Source organism: Emys orbicularis, chromosome 12 (assembly GCF_028017835.1).
Source record: "Emys orbicularis isolate rEmyOrb1 chromosome 12, rEmyOrb1.hap1, whole genome shotgun sequence".
Taxonomy (NCBI): domain Eukaryota; kingdom Metazoa; phylum Chordata; order Testudines; family Emydidae; genus Emys; species Emys orbicularis.
In genome coordinates, this window is record NC_088694.1 from 12,309,452 (window position 1) to 12,330,445 (window position 20,994).

The 20,994-nt window shown below is 44.2% G+C and overlaps 1 protein-coding gene across 3 annotated transcripts; it reads right to left on the bottom strand.

Moving 5' to 3' along the window:
* Positions 1-983: 983 nt before the first annotated feature.
* RBM38 (RNA binding motif protein 38) lies at positions 984-20,594 on the bottom strand. Of its 3 annotated transcripts, XM_065414307.1 has the most exons (5): positions 20,102-20,594; positions 18,837-18,960; positions 18,218-18,272; positions 17,941-18,006; positions 984-3,091 (listed from the first exon to the last, which is right to left on the bottom strand). In XM_065414307.1, exons 1-5 carry the CDS (start codon positions 20,267-20,269, stop codon positions 2,791-2,793), a joined length of 714 nt encoding a protein of 237 aa, XP_065270379.1. In that variant the 5' UTR covers positions 20,270-20,594; the 3' UTR covers positions 984-2,790. The 3 variants fall into 3 exon arrangements, with proteins under 3 accessions (XP_065270379.1, XP_065270380.1, XP_065270381.1); XM_065414308.1 differs by lacking the exon at positions 17,941-18,006 and having other exon boundaries at positions 20,102-20,593; XM_065414309.1 differs by lacking the exons at positions 984-3,091; positions 17,941-18,006 and adding an exon at positions 4,774-5,223.
* Positions 20,595-20,994: the final 400 nt, after the last annotated feature.

Here is a 20,994-nt window from a genome sequence, read left to right on the forward strand (position 1 = left end):
GTAACTATTGCTTCCTGTTTTGGGCACCTGTTAGGAAGTTGGAGGTAAGGGGAAAATCTCTTTTATTAAGCAAAAGGTACACTGTAGTATAGCTTTTACATTCACAAATTAGTCTTCCTATTGGCTTCAGGGGGAGCTAGGTGAAGATCCTGGAGGAAGACAGAAGACTACATTTAGCACTCCGAATATTGAATTCAAAGGAGCTTTGCTTGAGTGAAGAACAAGGAATGCTGACACGAGGTGCAGGGAGAAAGAGAGTCACTTGCACATCAACAGATTTGGGTTTTGTGACCACCAAAAGCATTGAACAAAAAAGGCTTGAGGAAGAAAAATATTGCCAAATAATCTGCTGCCCTTATAGTATTTCTAAGCTAGTGACTTCTCAGACCATGATCCTCCCCCCAGCGTAGAATCATATTGAGACAGTATTCAATGGTGTGCTGTGCTGCCACTACCATATAAAAGTCCTGGGGCAGCCAAAGAACCTAATTACTTACACACAAAAAAGTTCTAGTTTTATGCTTCTCTCCCCTACCCCCTACCCTGAGTGAGCTGGAGCAACGCTGTATGAAATGTATCTACAGCCTGAAACAACAACCGTGACTGGAGTAAATCAATGTCTACTAGTCTAAATGGGGTGGTTACTCTGAAGCATAATAATGACCCTATTAATGTCAATATTGTTACCTATTTTACTGCTGAAAATGTGTAGCAAAAACCATCCAGCTAGTCTAGGATAATGGGTGGGAGCTGGGATTGTGGGTAGAGTATCACCACTTCTTTTGTCCCTAACCTGACACACACCCCCACTAACGATTTTGTGCATCAGAATCTTCTTAGTAGCAGCATGTGGTGGTGCTAAAACACAAGTCTCACTTTTTCAGTGACCAGCAATAGAAGAAAAAGTCAAGATAAAAAAAAAAAAAAAAAAAAAAGAGTTTTGTAGATGTTTATAGAGGTGAAATAAAAGGAAAATTAAACATCTTTAAATAGATTCATTTTATTTACTTTAAAAACAGTTTTTTTGAGGGTCAAAAGTTGAAAACCAAATTGCTATAGGAAATTCAAGGGGAAAATAAAATGGAACCATGTGGCCAACCTGAGGAAGGCTCAGGGCCCTAGAGCCACCTTGCCTGAGGGCACGTGCCAATCCCAGCATGTCTGATTGAAGAGGCCCTCAGAAACCCAGCCCTTACATGAGACAGAATTTTGGATGGAATCAACTGTGCAAACTTCCATTAGAAGAAGCATGTGGTTTCTTTGCGATACCATGAAAACCCCCTCAGGACAATACTGATACTGATCCTGCACTCCTTGTGAGTCTCCATTGCCTAGCACCTTGGTCATCATTTACATCAGCGTATGGTCGGTGAAAATGCTACCAGCTTAGAAAGGGAGCACTAAAGACCCACTTGACACTGGACTCAATGGACAACACAACCTACAGGGCAACTAAGGGCCAGGTGCCTTCCAGGCATGTGACTCCAATGGGAGTTGCTGGAAACTGTAGTTTGAATGCAGAGAGGGGTCCAGGAGACTTGAAGGTGGCTCAGAACCGCTCAGGATCAAGTCCACAACAGCTGCAGGGTAAGGCCCAGTGTATCCAATTCAAGTCAATTTCATCTGTGTCTTTAATACCATATTTATTTGACTGGAGCATACAACATAGTATTGAGTGGTTTAAAAAAAAAAAAAAAAGTTTATTGCTCCTCCTTGTAAAAATGCACTTATCCTATGTGGTCTGTTGTCTCTCTTTATTTGGCTGTTGTACCATAGGCATAAAAATGTTACATTTACCCATTTGTTCAAATATGTAAAAAAAGGTTTTAATCCATTCCTCACATTCTCCTAAACTTTGCCAGCCAACAGCCTGAAAACTCTGTCTAACTTTGACATAAATACTGTCCATTTCTCCATAAGTTGCAGCATTATAACAAAAGATCTATCATAGTAGACAATATGTTCAGTATTCCAGGTGGGGGGCTTTGTTTTTGATTATTTTTTTTTTGCATTTTAAAAATATACCTAAGTCTGAGATAATCTTAAGAGTAAGAATTACAATAAGAAAATATTACAGTGCGTTGACTAAAGGAATATTCTGCTTTCCTTAAAGCCAATATTCCCTTTTGCATGTTGAAGTGATTCAGCAATTACTTAGGAACTTTTACCTACGTACAATAATTTAGTAAAATGAGAATTAAACAAGGCAGATACTTACTACTATTCTTCTGTCTGCAATTCACAGCTCATGCGAATAAAATCGCAATAAATATTAAAAAATAGTTTTCTTCTTTTTTCTGTAAGGCATCTCTGAGTATTACAAAGTTTTTGTACAACCAAAAAATACGATTGCTTTTTATCCATGTTCTCCGAGTACCTTGTATACCTCAACAGTAAATGAGAGGATTGCAGATCTGATTTGGGGAGGGGAAGGGGAGTAGGAAACAACTGATGGATGGGGAAAGGGAGAAGGAGGGAGAGCGAGAAGATGACAGGTAATGGAAGCAGATCACTAAGTGTGCAAGAAACTGTAGTTTTCCTTTTAACATTTCAGTCAATTTAAGTCCATCTTCAAGACAATATTTGCCCTGATTGAAAGAAAACTTACCGGAAGTCCTTTTCCATGAGCGTAGTCAGACAGCAAGGGTTTAGGTTCGTCCTTAACACTATAAATAGCTTAGGTATTCGTATGCACCTAGTAAGGTTGGGTGGTTTTGTTTTCTGCTTTTTTTGTTTGTATCCTTCCACTGTAAAAGATTGTCCTACATGGTGAACGCATGGGCAGGGCCCTTACTGCATTCGGTCAGGCTGCAGCTGTTGGGGCTGATACTGAACAAAAGCCGTGGTGTGCGCTGCCGGATTGCTAGCTGTGATGGGCTGCTGAACTGCGCTCGTGTAGCCGTATCCCACAAACCCAGCAGCAGGAGAGGCGGCGTAGGGGTACTGGTCGTAGGCAGCGGTGGTGTACTGGGAGTAGGCTTGGCTCGCAGAGGTGTAGTCTATGTAGGGAGATGTGATAGACTGCACGGGGGTTGGGATGACCACGCTAGGCTGAACGATAGCTTGAGGGTAAATATAGTGAGGGGTGAGCCTGTGGAGTCAAACAGATAGAAAGTCAGTCAGGTTCCCCCCACCAAAAATAAACTAAGTGCACTGATAACAGAGACAGTGCTGCCTGCCAACACCATCCAGGTGCTGGGGTGCCAGCGTAATTAAAAGATGGGCACAATTAAAGAAAGGCAAATCCTGAAGGTTAGAAGTAGCACAAGGTGAAGCTTATACGGTGGGTACTTAGCTGATCCTTATCCTCCCTTATCTCTGCTCCTCTAATCTTGACTCTCATGCCCCTTCCGCTACAGTATCCTCCACTGAATCTCAATGACAGGGGAAAGAAACCTGGCTTGGAGTTCTTTAGGGAGAAAATCCCTCCGCTCCACTGAAATGGTTCTCGCCGGCTTCTCCCTGAAGAAGTCTTGGGACCTCTCTAATGTCTTCCGTCTGCCTTGCTTTCTCTCACTTCTCTGAACTTCCCCTCCACTGTGTTGCTGTCTCCTTCAGCAGCTCCTCCCCTTGGTGTCCTCAGAGCCATATTCTTGGTCACCGCCTCCTCTCCCAGGGTGATCTCATCTACTCTCATGGCCTCTACTCTCTCCTCTATGCTGGAGACTCACAATCCTCTTTCTCCACCCAGCGAGTGCATCTGACTCCAGGATGGCATGCTGGCTTGTTGCCAACTCAAGTTAAAAACCACAGCCCAGCTTCAGCCTTCTGACTTCCTAATCCCTCTGCGCTTTCCCCACCAATGCACTTCCCAAGACACCATTAAAATGGCATGATCTCCTCTTCCTGGGGAATTTCTCTATAAACAGGGATGTGAGGCTACTCACCCCTAAGCCCCTATCAGGATGGTTTTACTATATCTCCAGGATATAATCAGAGTAAAGGGCTTCCAGGTTTAACATGCCAGCTTATCATTTACAATATATTTACACTGGTGTTGCCACAATGCCAGGCTGCTTGGGCGAACAGCTACGTGGTGATTATTGTAAAACATGAAACGTTAATTCTGTTTGCTTTCCTTTGAGTAATACTTCCCAGCAGTTACCATGTCAACAACCTGCTGCCCCCCAAAAACAAGCTGTGACTTGCGTTATTTTCAGTATTTGTGACCTTTATGCTGCTTCTCTTTCTGCTAATGGTGTACCTAACTGGATCATCAAACAAAAAAAGAGCACAGATGACAAAGAGGAGCTGCCTAGCTTTACACAGTGCTAACCTCCCTTGGAAAAACAGACTCCCTGCTGCGGGGAAAACCATTCCCTGGACTGGACTTAAGGCTTCATTTCATTATCAGTGCTGGGCCCCACTTACATAAGACAGCTAAGGTCTTTTACTGTGAATGGGAATCCAAACTTCAGAGTGAACCTCGTAATCACCATCTAGCTGCCTACTCAACCAGCTCAGTCCCTATGTATTCACGCTGCACTTTCAACTGGATACTGTATTCTTCACTTCTTGTCCTAAATTGTGGTGCTGCTGTACACTGTTAAACAGCTGATATGTCACATCCTGGACATGGCTGTATTGCTAAGCAGAATTTAGTGATGCTCTCGTAAGACCCTTTGGGATGAAAATAATCTGAGATTATTCACACAGGAGCTCCTATTGGTGAGCTAAAAGCTGCTGACTACAAAGAAGCCAAAGAAGGGTCAAAAAAAAAAAAAAAAAAAAAACAACCCACACACCAAAAACGCTGGGCCTCAAACTGGGGGCAAGACTGCGCAAACCTGAAAACAAATCTTAACATACAAACTGAACTGGCCCACACAAGAGATGTAAGATGTCCAAGAATCTGCAGATACAAGTGATGTTGGTCTAGACCAGTGGTCTCCAAAGTGGGGTGCACAAGAGGACCCCAGGGGGTGCGCAAGAGGAGGAGTGCCTTTTTTTTTTGCTTCGTCAGTTCAGGCGGGAGTCCGAGTGGCTTTTTGTTGTTGTTGTTTTTGGTAGAGCTGGCGTGGCAGGGGGTGCATGCTCAAAAAATTTTACTGATAGGGGTGTGCGATCAAAAAAGTTTGGAGACCACGGGTCTAGACAATTCCTGATTTTGCATGTAAAAACACTTCGGTGCACAAGATGGCTGCAGTTTCAGAGGCTGCTTGAGAAATTGTTGGCCCAGTGCATTTCTCTGCATGCCCAAAACTGTCTGCAGAAAAGATGACCCTTGAAAAAAAAGAAAAAAAAAAAAAAAAAAAAAAAAAAAAAAACACCCAAGATGAGTTTTTGTTGCACCAAAAAACTGGCATTACACTAAACTTGTTACATGGAAATACCCTCTTCTGTTGCACCAACATATTTAAATAAGCCAATAAGGATAACAAAAAAAAAAAAAAACACACTAAGAAGTCATTCAAAAAAAATGCAGTGTTTAAATCCTGCCAGAGAGATCTGGCATAAAAATTTTCACAAGTGCTTAAATGACTTAGGAGCATATGTCTTATTTTCCAAAGTCTCCCATTGATCCAATTAAACTTAGGAGCCCAAGTACCTAAACCACTTTTAAAAATGGGACTTTCAAAAATGTTACCCTTGGCCAATAAGTCACTGGATCATCACAGCTAGAGGTGGAAAAGACCCATCAAACAATCTAACCCATTCCGCTGTGAGGACAGGATACAGTCCCCTGCAAGAAGAGGTTTTATCAGGATTTGTGAACAATTCATTGGTTTGTGTCAGTTCCTCTGACCTTGCTTGTACTGGGCACTGTTCAGTACCCACTACATAGTTCTGTAACGCCACTATACTGGCATCTATATAGAACTGGGGTTGCTGTAAACTCTCCTATCTAATTATTCAGTGCATGCTCCTGTTGGTCATTCTGACCATCAGAACATGGCAGAGCCTTTTCCATATCTGAGGCCCAGTTCTGGAATCTCCTGTAAGCAAGGGCTCATCTAAGCAGGGTTCTCAGGCCAACACTTCATGGTTTCCTAGCTAGATCCCTGGCTCAGAATGTGAACGGCTCATACCACCATTGCAGAGGCCCCCCAGCAACAGCTGCCTCAGGCGCTATAGTTATCAGCAAAGCAATTCAGAAACAGCACTACCCCTTGAAGAGGGGAGAGGCAGACTCGAGACTATTACCTCAAATCTCTGCAGGGCTAGGGGCAGTCACAAATCCAGCGGTCAACCTACTCCTAGATCTACTGCATGAAGCAATAACCTCATGGCCTTTACGTCCATGAATGTCTTTATCCATATGGGGTCTCTAGATGTCAGCGTTAATCTAACCAAATAGAATAAAACAAGAACCTGCTAGAAATTCCCTGTGTCTTTTTGTTGGTTTTAATTCAGATCTGAATTAGGGTTAGGATGGAGTTTGAGGCTAAATCAGGGCTAAAGGCAAATTCACATACAATGGTGTTGAAATCTCACACGCTCTTGCAAGGTTTCAGCTGTACCCAGCTCAGAACCAGGAACAAGGACCTTTCTAGATCTGAACCTAATCTAGAACCATAAAGATGGGTTCAGATTGGAAGATTTGAATCTAACCCAGAGGCAGGGTTCTGGTGGTGGCCCATCTCTAGGTTCAAAAAGTATTTTTTTGAATAGCTCTCTGTATCAATATTAATCTTCCCCAAACCCGTACAGAATTAAACAGTTGCTCTCCCCTTTACTAGCCTATCTGACAAAGTTAGAGAAGAGAGGGTCAGATCATCTCCCTAAATCTAACATTCTTCTATTGAGGAGTCCTCTTTAAAAAGAGTTTGCTTTCGAAGACGTGCTCCTTCCAGACGAGAGGGTGACCTGTAACCAACCCTCTTCCCTACCCATCCAAGTTATGGTCCTTCTAATAATGCATTCCCAGTGTCTCTAGGGAAAGGGCTTGGTATGATTTTTTTTTTTTTTTTTTTTTTTTTTTTTAAGTGAATGCCCGTAAGTAATTGAATAATCCTAACTGTTACAAGTGCAACCAACAGTCCACACCAAACCCAACTCCTCCCCACCAACAGGCCTTGTGTTTGCACTCACAATTCTGTGCACATTCTTGCCCACACATGCAAATTTACAAGTGCGCACCTAGAGGCTGTGGGTTGAGGCCCTTTTGAGCATTTGGCCCTAAATATTCTCTTGTTAAAAACAGCTCTCCCAAGCACCTAGTAACTCGCATGCAGAACTCTCGGCCAAGCTGCTGACATCTCCCACTGAGACCTAACTGTCCCCATTCCAACATATAAGCTCACTGAAAGCATAAAGACGCGGAGTGGGATAGAAACCTTTGAAATGCCTTATGGATGTCTAAAGGTGACATGAAAATATTTGTCCCCAGACATCAATTCTCTTTGCTGGATTTCAGACATATTTCTGGCCAAGTTTACAAGAGTAGATGCCGGTGTTGCATGTGGAATGTATCCCTGGACAGAAACAGACCAGGAATCAATCAGAACCAACAGAGGTGCACGAGAACAATCTTTCATACTGCAGAATTGCATGCTGTGTGTGTGCACACAACCTCCACATCTATTTCCTGGCCATTTGGCTGGATGCACATGCACTTTCCTAAAGAGAAAGGGACCCAATCTTGCAAGGCATTGAGCCCACAACTCCCAGTAGCTTTGGTGGGAGCTGAAGGTGTTCAATATCTGGCAGGACTGGACTTAAAAACGCCCCAAAAACCTCAAACATCTTTATTTTCTCTGATCACTTAGCTACAGAACACTACAAACTTTTTTTTTTTTTTTTAAGTGTATTTCTTTAATTGTAGTTGACAAGATAGATCTTTTTATTGACCAGTTTATGACACTAACTTTCGGACTATTTTCTTCCTCTTAGTATTTGCTTCTCTCAAATAGGACACTGTATAACCAACAGTATTAAGACCCGAGTAGCATGTACTTCTGCACTTCGTTTCCAAAGCCAAGCCCCAGCCCAGCACATATACTAATGCATGCTAAACACCTTCTTTTATTATGTTCAAAAATCACACACAGCAACTCCAGGATCCATTTCTATTTAAAGGGACCACTGGCAGTTTTTAATTGCAGCTAGACATTTCAATCAGGGTTTATGCCAATTGGACTTTAATTGGCTGAGCAGATAGCAACTCATTTATTGATTAAAAAACCACTTACAAACCCAGGTAAGGTCAGCTTTGATTACTAGCAACTACAAAGAAAACACAACAAAAATCAAGTGCAACGTGATGAAGTTATCTGCTGGCTGGGCTTACTAGTCACAAGTGGTCTCAAGCTGTATTTCCAGATTTTTAAGGAAGACTGTGCATAAGCCTTTTAAAGCTTTGCTGAACACAACTTGCATTTGACGTCCATCTTTTCTGCAAGTAGCAACCGTCCATGATCATGGTAAAAATGGAACAAGCTGTGTAGTTCATCAAAAGCCTTTTTGGATAATTTAATTACATTTTGAAGTGGTATTTTAAGCTTCTTCTCCTGCTGTGGAATTCTGTCATCTGGGTATGTCAATGTAGTTCTGAAAAATATAGGTCAATCAGACTCTAGGGCCTCCCCAGAAGTTCTGAAAGCCAGAAGAGAACTTCATCCAGAATACACCGTGTGATTACAAAATGTCAAGTGATCAGCAATTGTCATCACACATCAAAGTCATCCTGTGAATAGCAACAATACGAGATGCTTCAGGGTATTATGCTTAATCACTGGTAGAGGCCACAAACACTTGGAGAACACAATGAACAACATGGTCAAACCTAAAATTAGAATCACTGGTGCCTGCTGGAGAGACTCATCAAGGGCTTTGCTTTGTGCCTTTGGCCAAAGGCAGCGCGAGATGGCTGGCGATCAGGATCAAGGCGCTAACCCAACGTTCCTAACTATGTGGCACAACGCCACACCTGCCCCAATAGCCAAAATTAAAAGACAATGAGAGACACGGTTATAGAGCCATCAGAGGAGGACACACAGACTTAGCTTTTGATTTTATGCTGCAAAATATAATAATAGGAGGATGAATATAGCTTGTTTGCAATTCAGTTCATGCTGGAAACACTTTATATATTTGAACATTTTAGGGCGGGCTTAAATGCAAGATACATTTGATTGAACAGAGTAAAGATGCAGCTTCCAATCCATTCAAAACAGGCTTTAAAAACAAAAAAACACAACCCTACACAGACTGTGCTGACTGGGTCATTTGGCCTTTATGAGGCTTACCTTTAAGAACTCCAGTTGCTGGATTCTCCCTGAGAGCGCTTATAGTCACACCCAGACACCCTGTTAGCATTGCTACTGTAGGATGCAGTGCTCAGAATACTGTAGGTTGGGTTTGTGTTAGGCAGCTACCTGATGGTGGCATTCGGAGGGTCATCCAGGAAGGAGGCGAGACAGCTACGTGACTAGCCTCTCATGCTGCTAGGGAAGAGTGCCGACTACGTTGCGTGCTGCCCAGGACTCTCTCCCTTCCCAACAGCAAGCAGGACGGACTCTCCTAAACCCTCGCAGTCCCACTGCCACCAGCCACGCAGCAGGATTGCTACAGGGCCATTTGTAACTCCGGTGTGCTGCACAGATTTAAGAGTACAGGAGACGGGCTCAGGGGGGAAGCAGCGAGGAAGGTGGGTGGCTCTTTCGCTCCCACATCCTGCTCAGCTCTAGCTCCCAAAGAAGCCAGGAAGTTGGGCTTTGCTTGGTTGCTTTAGGAAGAGGGTAGCCCGACTGCTGTTTTTTGCCATCCTCGCCCTTCTTGAGGAACAGTCTTGCCACACAGCCCTTTGTACACAGACCAGAAATAAAAAGGTAGGCGATACAGTGGGCCTCCCGTTCGACCTTGACAACAACATCCCTATCAATAAGACAAGCCCCCCCATCCTATGGGGTAGACAACAGTGCTGCCGAAGCATTGAAAGAATCAGCAGTATGTGCAAAGATCACGTCGGAGGCATGAGCCTGCTTTGGAGGTTTAGCACAGAAATGCCAAGTTGCCCATTGCTTGAGTACACCACGCACAGGGCACCTGGCAGCCGCACGATTTTTTCTCCCTGAGAGCACTTATAGTCACACCCAGTGATACTGGCCAAACAGCCTCCTTATTTCTTGAAGAAAAAGAAAAATAGAGCCCTTGGTGTTTGCCAACAAGTGCAGGTGTAAGACATCTGGCCACTGGAACTGGGTCTCGATTTTCATTCCGGCTGCTCAGCGGCTAAGGGACATGTTTAAAGGATAAATCCCTTTGGGTTCAGTGCGTTGAAAGGTGCTAGTCTGAGCACCCTGCAGACTGAAGTAATTGTTCTAAATAGTACTGAAGGCTTCCCTGCCATCCCATACCCGTGCCATCCCCTGGCTCTGGGATGCCAATGGGCCTCATACTTTTAGTAGCAATAGACACCTCCACTGAGATCACCACACTGCACTAGGTGCTGTACAAATACCTAGCAAAGGACAGTCCCTGCTTTAAAAGTTTACAGCTTTTAAAGACTGTATAATTCCTATTGTACAAATGGAAGACCGAAATATAGGCCCTGGACCATCAAGCACACGTGTAAATGGGACTACTCCCAGGGTTAAAGTAAAGCATGTGTGCAAACATTTGCAGGATGGGCGCCTATGTGCCTCACTCAAGGCCACACAGGAAGACTGTTGGAGCTAGGAATTGAACTCACATATCAGGAGTCCTAGTTCAGTGGGACAAAATCGTCCCTCCTCTCCGACACGGAGCTGGGAAAAAACCATCTTCAGGGTGAAGCACAGTTCAGACATACTTTAGTCTCTGGTTTCTCTGTTGTGACTGCCAAGGATTTCCAACTTCAGCGGAGATTTTGTAGGCATCTGTCCACCAGGAATTCGACATTGACCAGCAACCTCATTCCACATAGGCCACCAGAACAATCTTCAGATGGTAACAACCAATTCGTCTCTACTGTTGTGGGTTGGATTGGAATCGGTGACCTGACACCAAACTTCTGAACCCTCTAGTCTCCTACATAAAGCTTGTTAAAGTTAGCACTGAGAAAGGAAGTCTAGGACTGCTCTCTTACTTCAATGTCTTCTGTGCCACTAACTGGTTATTTTTGCCCTTTCCAAGCAAGATCCAAACAGAGCTAGATATTCTACAAATGCTTCAACAATAATTCTCTCCTTACATGTATATGATTTGCCTTAAGTGCCCTCTAGGCGGCCTTAAAGATTAGCAGGTGTTTCATTGCAACTCATTTGCCTTTAACAAAATCAAGGTGCATCTTAAGAAAACTCCCTCTGGCCTCCTCTTCTGTCTTACGCTCTTCCTCCTTAGGTTCAGCAAGAAGATTTACACAGCAGTCTGAGCAAGCTCAGCATGTCAGTAACTGTGTTTACTGCTTCCTTGTTGGGATTATGCTGTCAACGCTCTGGGAGAAAACCAGGAAAGGACTACATGCCAGCATCATTGACTGGGATGGGGAGAGGAGTGGAAAACATGCACACAATAGGACCTGAGGTTATTACTACTGGCCACAGAATGGGCACAAAAGGCTACCAAAACCACTGGAGAGAGAATGAGAAGTGGTTAAATCAAAGAGATCAATGATTTCCCACTTAACCTAAATTTTGAAAGGTTAGGCAATTTAGGGGTGGGGGAAGATTAAACCCATATGGCTCAGCAATAGGTCATTACTTTATGATGCTGACAAGATAACCAAGCTGTTGCATCTTGATGTTATGACGACGCCCAAAAAAAAAAAAAAAAAAACCCACCACCTGCTAGAAAATGGATTGTAGTAGAGGAGAAAAAAACCCTCAGTAAGGTCCAGGAAAACAGATCCCACAGAATGCAACAGGTGGAAAAAGAGACAAGAGACGCCACCCACACCTGCTCCCAGGATGTACAGCTAGTGCAGAGGTATGAAAGAGGTGACAAACCATAACCACACGTGGTGAGCACATCCCCTAACAAAGATCTAATCCTCCTCTCTCAGCTCAACCCACAATGTGAGATCAAAACCCAGTTGTGCCAGGCTGAACATGACCACAGCCTTATCCTCTACATCTTGCTTCCTCCACACCCAAGAAAACCCCCCAAAGAGACGCTCTAAAGGACAAGAAATAGTTCTGGACAAGCAGGCTTAAAAATACTCAAGCAACAGAGCTGAAGGAAACATCTGGACAAAACAAGAATCACATCACAGTGAAGACAAAGAAACACTCTCAAACTTGGAAGTCTCACCATGAGATCTCAGCTATACAGCAATCTCTTGTCTTCCAATGTAACACAGATACAACAGAATATACTGATGGTAAAGAAATAATGTACTACTTTGTATATCTATATACAAAAGGAGTGTGGAGTGCTAGAAACATTAAGTCTTAGAACACCCCATGAGGTAAATAGCTTCAAGTTACAGATAGGAAAACAGAAGCATAAAGAAGAAGTCCACTTCCGGGTTCACAGGAATGCTGCCTTTTGCTGAATACTTCCAACCCTCCACTGCAACTGAAAGAAGGCCAGAGCCTGAAGAAGTCTCTTTAAATCCTCCTAAGACCTCCAGGTAGCACTGGTTGGGGGGAAAAAGTTGCAAAATATTTAGAAGTATTGTTTCAGAAGGGATCAAAATTGACCTTTTTAAATTTTGCATTTTTCCACCTTTAATCCAAAAGTCATCAACAACTTTTTTTTTTTTTTTTTAAATCAAAATCTTTAATTTACCAAAACAGTTTTGGTAAATTAAAGATTTTGATAAAACACTGTTTCAGTGGTTAGATTTTGGGAGGGAGGGTGGGGGATAAGAGGTTTTTTTGGTCCCAACGAAAGAGATGAAACTTCTCAAAAAAGTTACATTACCCTTTTCCTCAAAATGTTTCAGAGAAAAAAAAAAAAAAAAGTTTACATTCAAAAGATTTTGGTCAGTTCTACTTCCAAACCTCCTTGACCTCAACTATCCAAGATACTTCTTTCTTCCTGCTTCCAAAACCTACTGTTAAGGACCAGGTGGTGGAATGCCTCCCTTTGCACCATGTTTCCACCTATTCCAGAGCCCCCTGGCTGCATCTGTGCATATAGTGAGTCTTGCACAACTTGCATGCAAACACTGCCAAAGACGTAGAACAGGTGGAGGTTCAGTACATTTGTGTTTCAGGAGTGCTGGAACGTGTAAAGGCAGCTCCAGAGGGCTCGCTAGGGTCATCCAGGATCCAGCTGTCAGATTTGAGGGGTGCGGAATGGATGGCTCAGGGGTCAACCATGCAGTCCTGAGCCTTTCATCTCTAGTTTAACAGATTAAATCCAGCCCAACTATGTAGTGATCAAAAAAGTCATTGCCAAGTCTGACAGCCTCTGGAAAAAACAAGTTCTTGGTCTGAGTATAATTCAGGAGTGAAGAGCTGTCCTTGCTGCAAAAATCACTACCAGGGCTGTTAATTAGATACCCCATTGGTATCCTCAGCATGAATTTATTAGGGCTGCATTCATCACACTTTCAGTACCTGCTTTGAGCAAGTTTTCAGGGCACAATACTGAAGACACCCTGTATGCCTTGCACCCAGTGTAAATACTACATTTGGCCTAGGTGTATTAAATACCAGATCAGAATGGTTGCATCTTGCACCCACTTAGCCCAGGTGTAAGCCTCTACACAAGGTGGGAGGGCTCAGTTCTCCACTGCTAAAGACTGCTCTCACGCTGGTGAGAATCAAGAGTAATTCTACTGAAGCCATTAAGTCAGTATGGGAGAGGAGACCAGCCCCTACTCTCACATTTAAGAGTGGGGGCAGAATTTATATTATAGATTAGATTGACTCTTACAGTGACTTAGTGGAGTAGCTCAGAATGTAGTGGAATAAAGAATTTGGCTCATGAAACAAGCCAGACACTGCCTTGTGCTTTGAGCTGTCATTTACCCCCGTGCAAAATAAGCACAAGATGCTATCAGATGAGAAGGGCAGTGTTTATGCATTCACTTTGCACTAGTGAAAGCAACCACACAAGATGCAGGGCAATGATGAATTGGGCCCAACAGAACAGAATGGTGCTCTTGAGTGCACTCTGAATCTTTGTTCCTTTCATACGCAGGTCTCAGAAAAAGTGGTAAAGCAGTACAGTCTAGGTGTGTATTTACAGGCATTCAGTTCAAGAGGAGCCTTTCTGACTGGCAGTTGTTTGGCCTGTGCGTCAGCCATGCTTGGGAATTAACAGCTGAAGCCACTTGGATTTGACTATTTCTTTGGAAATCTCCCAAAAAGCTTTCATGTTACTGGCACAGACAGACAACAGGTGCTGTGAGAGCCACCCCACAGGAGCCGCTTGTGACTGACAGAGCAGCCTGGGGTCTTGCAGCAGGGTGTTTTTTGATGAGTCGTACAACAGGAAGCCAGAGCATGGGGAGGCACTACAGTAAGGAATGTGTGTGACTTTTTAAAACAGCAAAACCACGGAGAAGAGAAGAAAGTTTTTTTATTTGCACCCCAATTGAACGGCATTAAGGATAACAACTACCAAGGGACTTTCTTCACTTCCTGGTTGTAGCAGCAGATTGTGAAAGAAACCGAAAAGATTTAACAATTTCAAGGCAAAAGTGACAGCGGCCACACGCTGACCTGGAGCAAGCAGGCCCAACACAACTGGACGCGGAGTACTTTTTCCATTAGCCTCTACCTTGTGTAGTCACTTACGGGAGTGCAAGCCAATCTGGTCTGGTAGCATTTTACATCCACTTTGCATTGATATAAGTGACTACACAAGGTGCAGGGCAATGGAGACTCAGGCTCAATAGCTGGCACCAGACCCACTTAGGACAGGTATTTTACTCAGTGGGCCACATCCTGCTGCATTAAAACCACCTTTGTAATATTCCAACAGTGCAGAAAGCAGCCCTAAAGCCAGCTTACTCAGCCAAATAAAGATTCCTCCCCCTGCAATAGAGGGCTCCATAGGTGGGGTAGAACCACTGTAGCAGTGCCTATGCCACACACTGCTGCTGACCAGAGCATGAGGCATGGCTGGGGATAGAGGATGTAGCCAGGGATTCCCTATGCCCTGTTCTAGTTTATGTCAAATGACAGGCTGATGCACAGCAGCCCCTAGATCAGAGGGGCACAAAGGATGACTTAAAGCCAGCTTTGCATACACCACACTGCAGCTGCCCCAAATGTTTCTTGTCAAACAATCTACACAGTTGCCCCTCATTGCTTTTTATAAAGGGACACTATAGCAAACAAAAACAACTCTGATTGTTGCCTCACCACATGTTCTGATCATATGGGTGCAATTTTATGTCTTCAAGTAATCATGCCCACAGATAACTGCATACACAAATTCATGGAACTCAGATATCTAGCTTCCCGACTTTCCACAAACAAGATAGCTAATCGTGTCAATTCTACAAACTAAGCCTGTTAGTTGCAGGAACAATCGGTGGGTGCAAAATTGTGCCCATAAATTTAGAGTGTCTCTCAAAAATTAGGAAAATACTACTGTGCTTGTGTTATTAAAATCTTAGATTAGAATTTGAAGATTCAAAAAAAATCTAAGTTTGCTTTTCCCCTTTGTGCTGTTTATTTATTGATTAGCTTCGCTGCTTCAGAGTGAAGACCAGAGAAGCTGATTTAGTTTCACTTTCTGTTTTGTATGCACTAGCCTAATGCTGCAGCTGCATTTGGGTCCCCAGCAGTGCCGGGAAAGGTATAAATTTAAAGCTACCAAAAAGAATACCTTTCACGGGTATTTGGGATTTTTAACCTGCATGAAAACACTTCTATTCATTTTAAATTCAATAAGCTCCTGTCCCCCCCCCCCCCATCAGTCTGCATTTTGGGCCTTCGCTACTCAGCATTCTCTTCAGCAGGATTCTGAAGTTACTTTTTTTTTTTAAACTAGTTCATTGTGTAGCATTTAATAAATTATTCATTAACCACTTCATTGCTGTGTTCTGCGGCAGCATCCGAGATGCAGAGGACCGTAGCAGCGGTTTCTAAATCCCAGCATTCCATTATTGGAACATTAACACTTTAATAGGGATGTTTGTGAGTGGCACAGCATTGGAAGGGTTTTGCCCCTGTGCCAAGTATGTAGGTAGCTTAGAAGCAGGTTACTTATTTAGGTAATATGTGTAAGTCACTGAATAGTAGACAAGCCAATTACCAAAGAGGGTGGGAGATGACTAAATTAAACTTAAAGTGAAACAAACTGGGGCCTGATTCTATAAGCGTAATAGATCCAAAAATCCCACTGGTGTCAGATGAAGTTTTGGATGATCAAGAAATGCAGGATTAGACCCTAGACTGGCTTTTACTTTGCTGATTGCTTTGAAAAGACAAAATCAGAACTGACAGACTTTGTTGCTCAAATGAACACCTGACTTTGGAAACATGGTACAATTCATGGCACCAAGGTAAACTGTATGACTTTTTTGCCAATGCACGTTTCCTGTGATTAAATTATTGCCAGAGAAGAATGCAGTGAAATTCTTGTTTACTGATGCTTGCAAATGAGATCTATAATCCCCTCCCACTTCCTCCGTCTCTTGGCAACTGATAAATAATTTGTAGTGCTCATTGTCATATGTACTAAATGTATCCCCGTTGGTTTTAATGATGAAACTGAGGCCTAAGAAATGGAACACTAACTGTAGATCACAATGAACACATTCAGTCTCACGCTTCTTAATACGTGAAACTAAAAGGAAGTTATAAAAACCTCTGCAAAAAAGAACCTTTTGTTTGCCCCACCTATATGGCTGAAATGGCTGGGCAGAGTGTCAGGGACAGAAATGACAAGAGTATGTTTGCATGAGTTAGGGCCTGATCCAAAGCAGACTGAAGTCAGTGGGAGCTTAGTTTGTTTCACTGCATTATTCTTCTCTTTACACTTCACATGAGGAAAGTCTTGTTGAGGGCAGTTTTTAAGATCCACATTAATTATGTGCTTGTGCACCCTTTAGAAAAGCCTCTAGCGTACATGTGCCAGAAATACCAAGGTTACTAGTTGTCTCATCAGCTGAGAAAGCTGTTGTATTTCACATGCAAACAAAGCTTTAAAAAGACAAGACCAAAAAATACTGTCTACCTGAAACATTTCTGCTCTTCGCACCTCAGACGAACGACTTCTTTACACAACAGATGTTACTCCAGTCCTTCCAGCACAGACTTAACTATTTATGAAACCTAGCATGTTTTAACAATACACACTCAGCATATGGTGTGAGCACTATTATGGCAACACTGCCTCTTACATCCATACACTGGCTGGAAAGATAATACCAAGACAGTTGTGGGCCTATAGGTGTGAGGGGACAGGAATCAAAGAAGGAGACTATGAATTAAGGACAAGGAAGGAATGAAATATTGTTTTGTTAAAACACACACACACACACACACACACACACACACACACACACACAAAGGTATATTGTCATATAAAGTTACAAAATGGCAGTGCTCAAGAAAATGGGTGCACTTTTTTGATGCTCTAAACAAAAACCCACTATCAATATTCACTTTCTGAAATGATGTGAAAAAGAACGGCATCAATCATTAAACAGTTAAATGAAGGCAGTATGACAGTAGCTATTGTTCTCTTGAAGCACACTTGTATTTTCCAGAGCAGCTGCCAGATCCTATTAGATGTATAAAAAGGAGGACTTCTCGGACTGAGTCGGGATGGTATAAGCTATTGAAAACAGGAGACAAAAGCCCACTTTTGCAGACTATTCAAGCCCTGTATAACAACATCTGTCCAGAATCAATTTTTGACCTAATGTTACTTTCATTAAGTATTAGACTTTGTTTCCCTGACTAAAATGGTACCCCAAGTGTGATTCCATGGGAAACAAGATGGAGAGAGTAGATCTTATGCAAAAAGCATGCTATGGAACATGTTATTTTCTTGACTGTTTTGACACCTTAAATAATGTTATGACAAGAAAAATACATGCCACTTATTTGGATTCTTCTGCATTCTTTGAATTGCCAAAGAAGCAAGAAAATATATTACAAAACAAACCTCTCGTGATTTATGAAGACTGATTTGCTGATGCTGAAAAGAGGATCTTTAGGAGTCATATGAAAACTGAAAATTAAAAAAAAAATAAAATGGTACACAACTTTTCCAATGCTTGCCTAAAAGAAAAAAGTACTATGAAGTTGAATTACTGCTGCTGAAGCTGTATTCCTCTTTATGACTTAGAGTTCTCACACATTTTAAAAATGAGGAAGTTGATTCAAGCATTTGACTTCAAACTGACTGAAGTTAACTACATAAAAAAAATACTTCCACTTACCCATATGGTCGCTGAATAAAGGCTGGATGTAGCTGCTGCACACCTATAGTAAAACCTGAAAAAGTACGGGGAAAGCATTAGTATTAAACAAAAACATTCACTGTAGTGTGTAGGTATTATAATGCATACATGCACAACTACAAGTGTGTGTGTGTGTGTGTGTGTGAGAACATTTTAAACTCACTAACAGAATACTTTTTAGAGGTACAATTATTTTTAATATACTCATGTAACATGCACACAGATCGGACTGGAATTCTGAACACAGAAAACTCACTCATACAAAGAGACAAGCACTCATTTTCTACAACATGCAATAAACCCAAAGGTGAAGTGGTAGAAACAATTATACTATAGCAGTTGTAAGAAAAAGAATATAAATGCACTAGCTTCCGGGGACAATATCCTTATCCCAACTATGTGAGGCTGGGTGTATATACACATGTGTAATTTTGGCATAGAAGGTTCAAGTAAGGAAACGGGGAGCAGAGAAAGTTGAATTACATAGTGCACTAAACAGGCAAAACTGAGGGGCCAGTGTGGCTTTTCAGATCAATTACCAACACATTTCCCATTTTGCAACTAAGGCTTCTTCAAACAGAGAGAGCTGAGAACTCACCAGTTTGAATACTCCTTGGTTTTGCTCCCAGATATGCCAGGTTCACATTTGCTTTTCTGCCATCAATGATGGGGTTGGGATCTTTGCACGCTCTCTCAGCTGCAGCTCTGTCTGCCATGGTCACCTGGAGTTAAGCACAACCTGTTTTGAAGCAATGGTTCTCCACAAAACCTACACTGAGTGGGGTTTGATGAAGTTTGCTTATTTTGGGCGAGGAGTTAAATTTGCTTTCTTGAAATCTCAGTTTGCGGGGGAGGGAGAAGACTCAGAGGGACAAGAATGGGTCCTGTGCACTGGGGTGAAAACAGAAAGCACCAACAAGTTTCTCTCCTGGGGATCTGCCAGCAATTTTTTTTTCCACTCTAGCACACACAAGTTGTTAGAGTAACTTAACCCCTCCCACCCAACACTCCCTAAAGCAGAGGCTGCTCAAGGAAACTTGAAGCAAAGGACACACTCATGAATCATACAGAAGATGCAGAAATTGAGGCTGCACAGAATGTGCTTCACTGAAGCGCTCTAAAGAAACAAGCCAGCAACGCGTGGGGGAAGGGGTGTTGAAATGAACTACAGAACAGCCAGCACCGTAGGTTCTTATCCCAATGCTCTCAATCAAGGGCCTTTGTCTTGGGGGTGGGAGAGTTACTCTCTGCCTCACCCCCACACCCGAGCTCTCCTGCGTTCAGCAGTCTGTCCTGCAGGAAGAAAAACAGATCTGAGCGATGAAGAAGTGGGAAACAACTTTCTAGCAGAGGGTGGCTCTGCACAGAAGAGACCTCCAAACCACCCAGCCCTGTGTAACCCCCACGCTAGCTAGCTGGTGCAAGAGCAGAGCAATGAAGGGGGAGGTCTTGCCCATGGAGAGCGTGGGGGGCATACAGAGAGATTCTCCCCTGCGTTAGAGAGAATCCAGGGGAAGAAAGGGCCGCAAGGAACCACCCTTGACAACTAGAGGAGGCTAATGGGATACAGTGGGGAGGGGGGGACGGTGTTTCCCTGCGGTAGGGGCTCTCTTCCCTGGGAGAGGGGGGATCCCAGGCTCACACGCTCTTTACCCGACACAAAGCAAGTTACTATCACAACTCCCCCAGCTTCAGAGACCGGGCTCCTCTGGGACATGCCTGAGCCGGGCTACCAGGACCAACACGAGGAAGCGACCAGGGCACCAGCCCCGGCTAACGCCCGCCTTTCACTCCGCGCCCATCACCGCGGCACCTGCCTGGGCTGGCGGCGGGGGGGGGGGGGGGGGGCGGGGGCGCACTTACAAAACCATATCCCCGGGATTTGCCCGTCTGCCGGTCGGTGATCACCACCGCTTCCTCGATGTCCCCGAACACCTCGAAGTACTTCCTCAGGGAGGAGTCGGTGGTGTGGTAGGGCAGCCCCCCGACGAAGATCTTGGTGAAAGTAGTGTCCTTCTGCACGGTGTGCATGGCGCTGCGGGCGCGGGGCGGCGGCCGCTGCAAAAAGCATCCAAAATGCCACGGGCGGCCGGGAGCAAACGGCTCAGGGGCTCAGAAGAGGCGTGAGACACCCTGGGCCGGGGTCATCCTCCTCCTCACCACACGCAGCTGGGGGCAGAGGTAGGCGGGGCCGCCCCCACGCAGCAGCAGGCAGCGGCGGCAGCAGCTGTCGCTTTGTCCCCCATGCACCGGGAACCGCTGCCTGCGAAGAGTCCTGGCTCCAGCCCCTCTTGTGCAATGATCTCCCGCAGGGCGCCGGGGAATAGAGGCGGCCGCTGCCTGCCAGCCGCCGCGCCGGGCTTTGTACCATCCTCTCCCTCCGCCCCCCAGCCGGGCTCCGGCCCCGCCTCCCCACGGGAGACAAACCCCGGAGGCGCAAAGGCCCCCGGGGCTTGTAGTTCCCACCCGCGGCGGGGAGGGTCGATTGGGGGCGGGGCGGGGAGCAGGGGCTGCCATGAAGCAGCCGCCGCTGAAATAACAACGCGAGGCAGGAGCCAAAGGGAGCTGAGCGGGCTGCAAACCGCGCCGCGACTGACATTAACCAAGGCCACCGAGCATGTCAGCTGGAGAGAGGGACACATCTGTCTCCATCCCGGTGGCCAGATAGGAAGTGTGAAAAATCGGGACAAGGGATGGGGGTAATGTCCATATCAGACAAAGCCCCAAATATAGGGAGTGTCCCTATAAAATCGGGA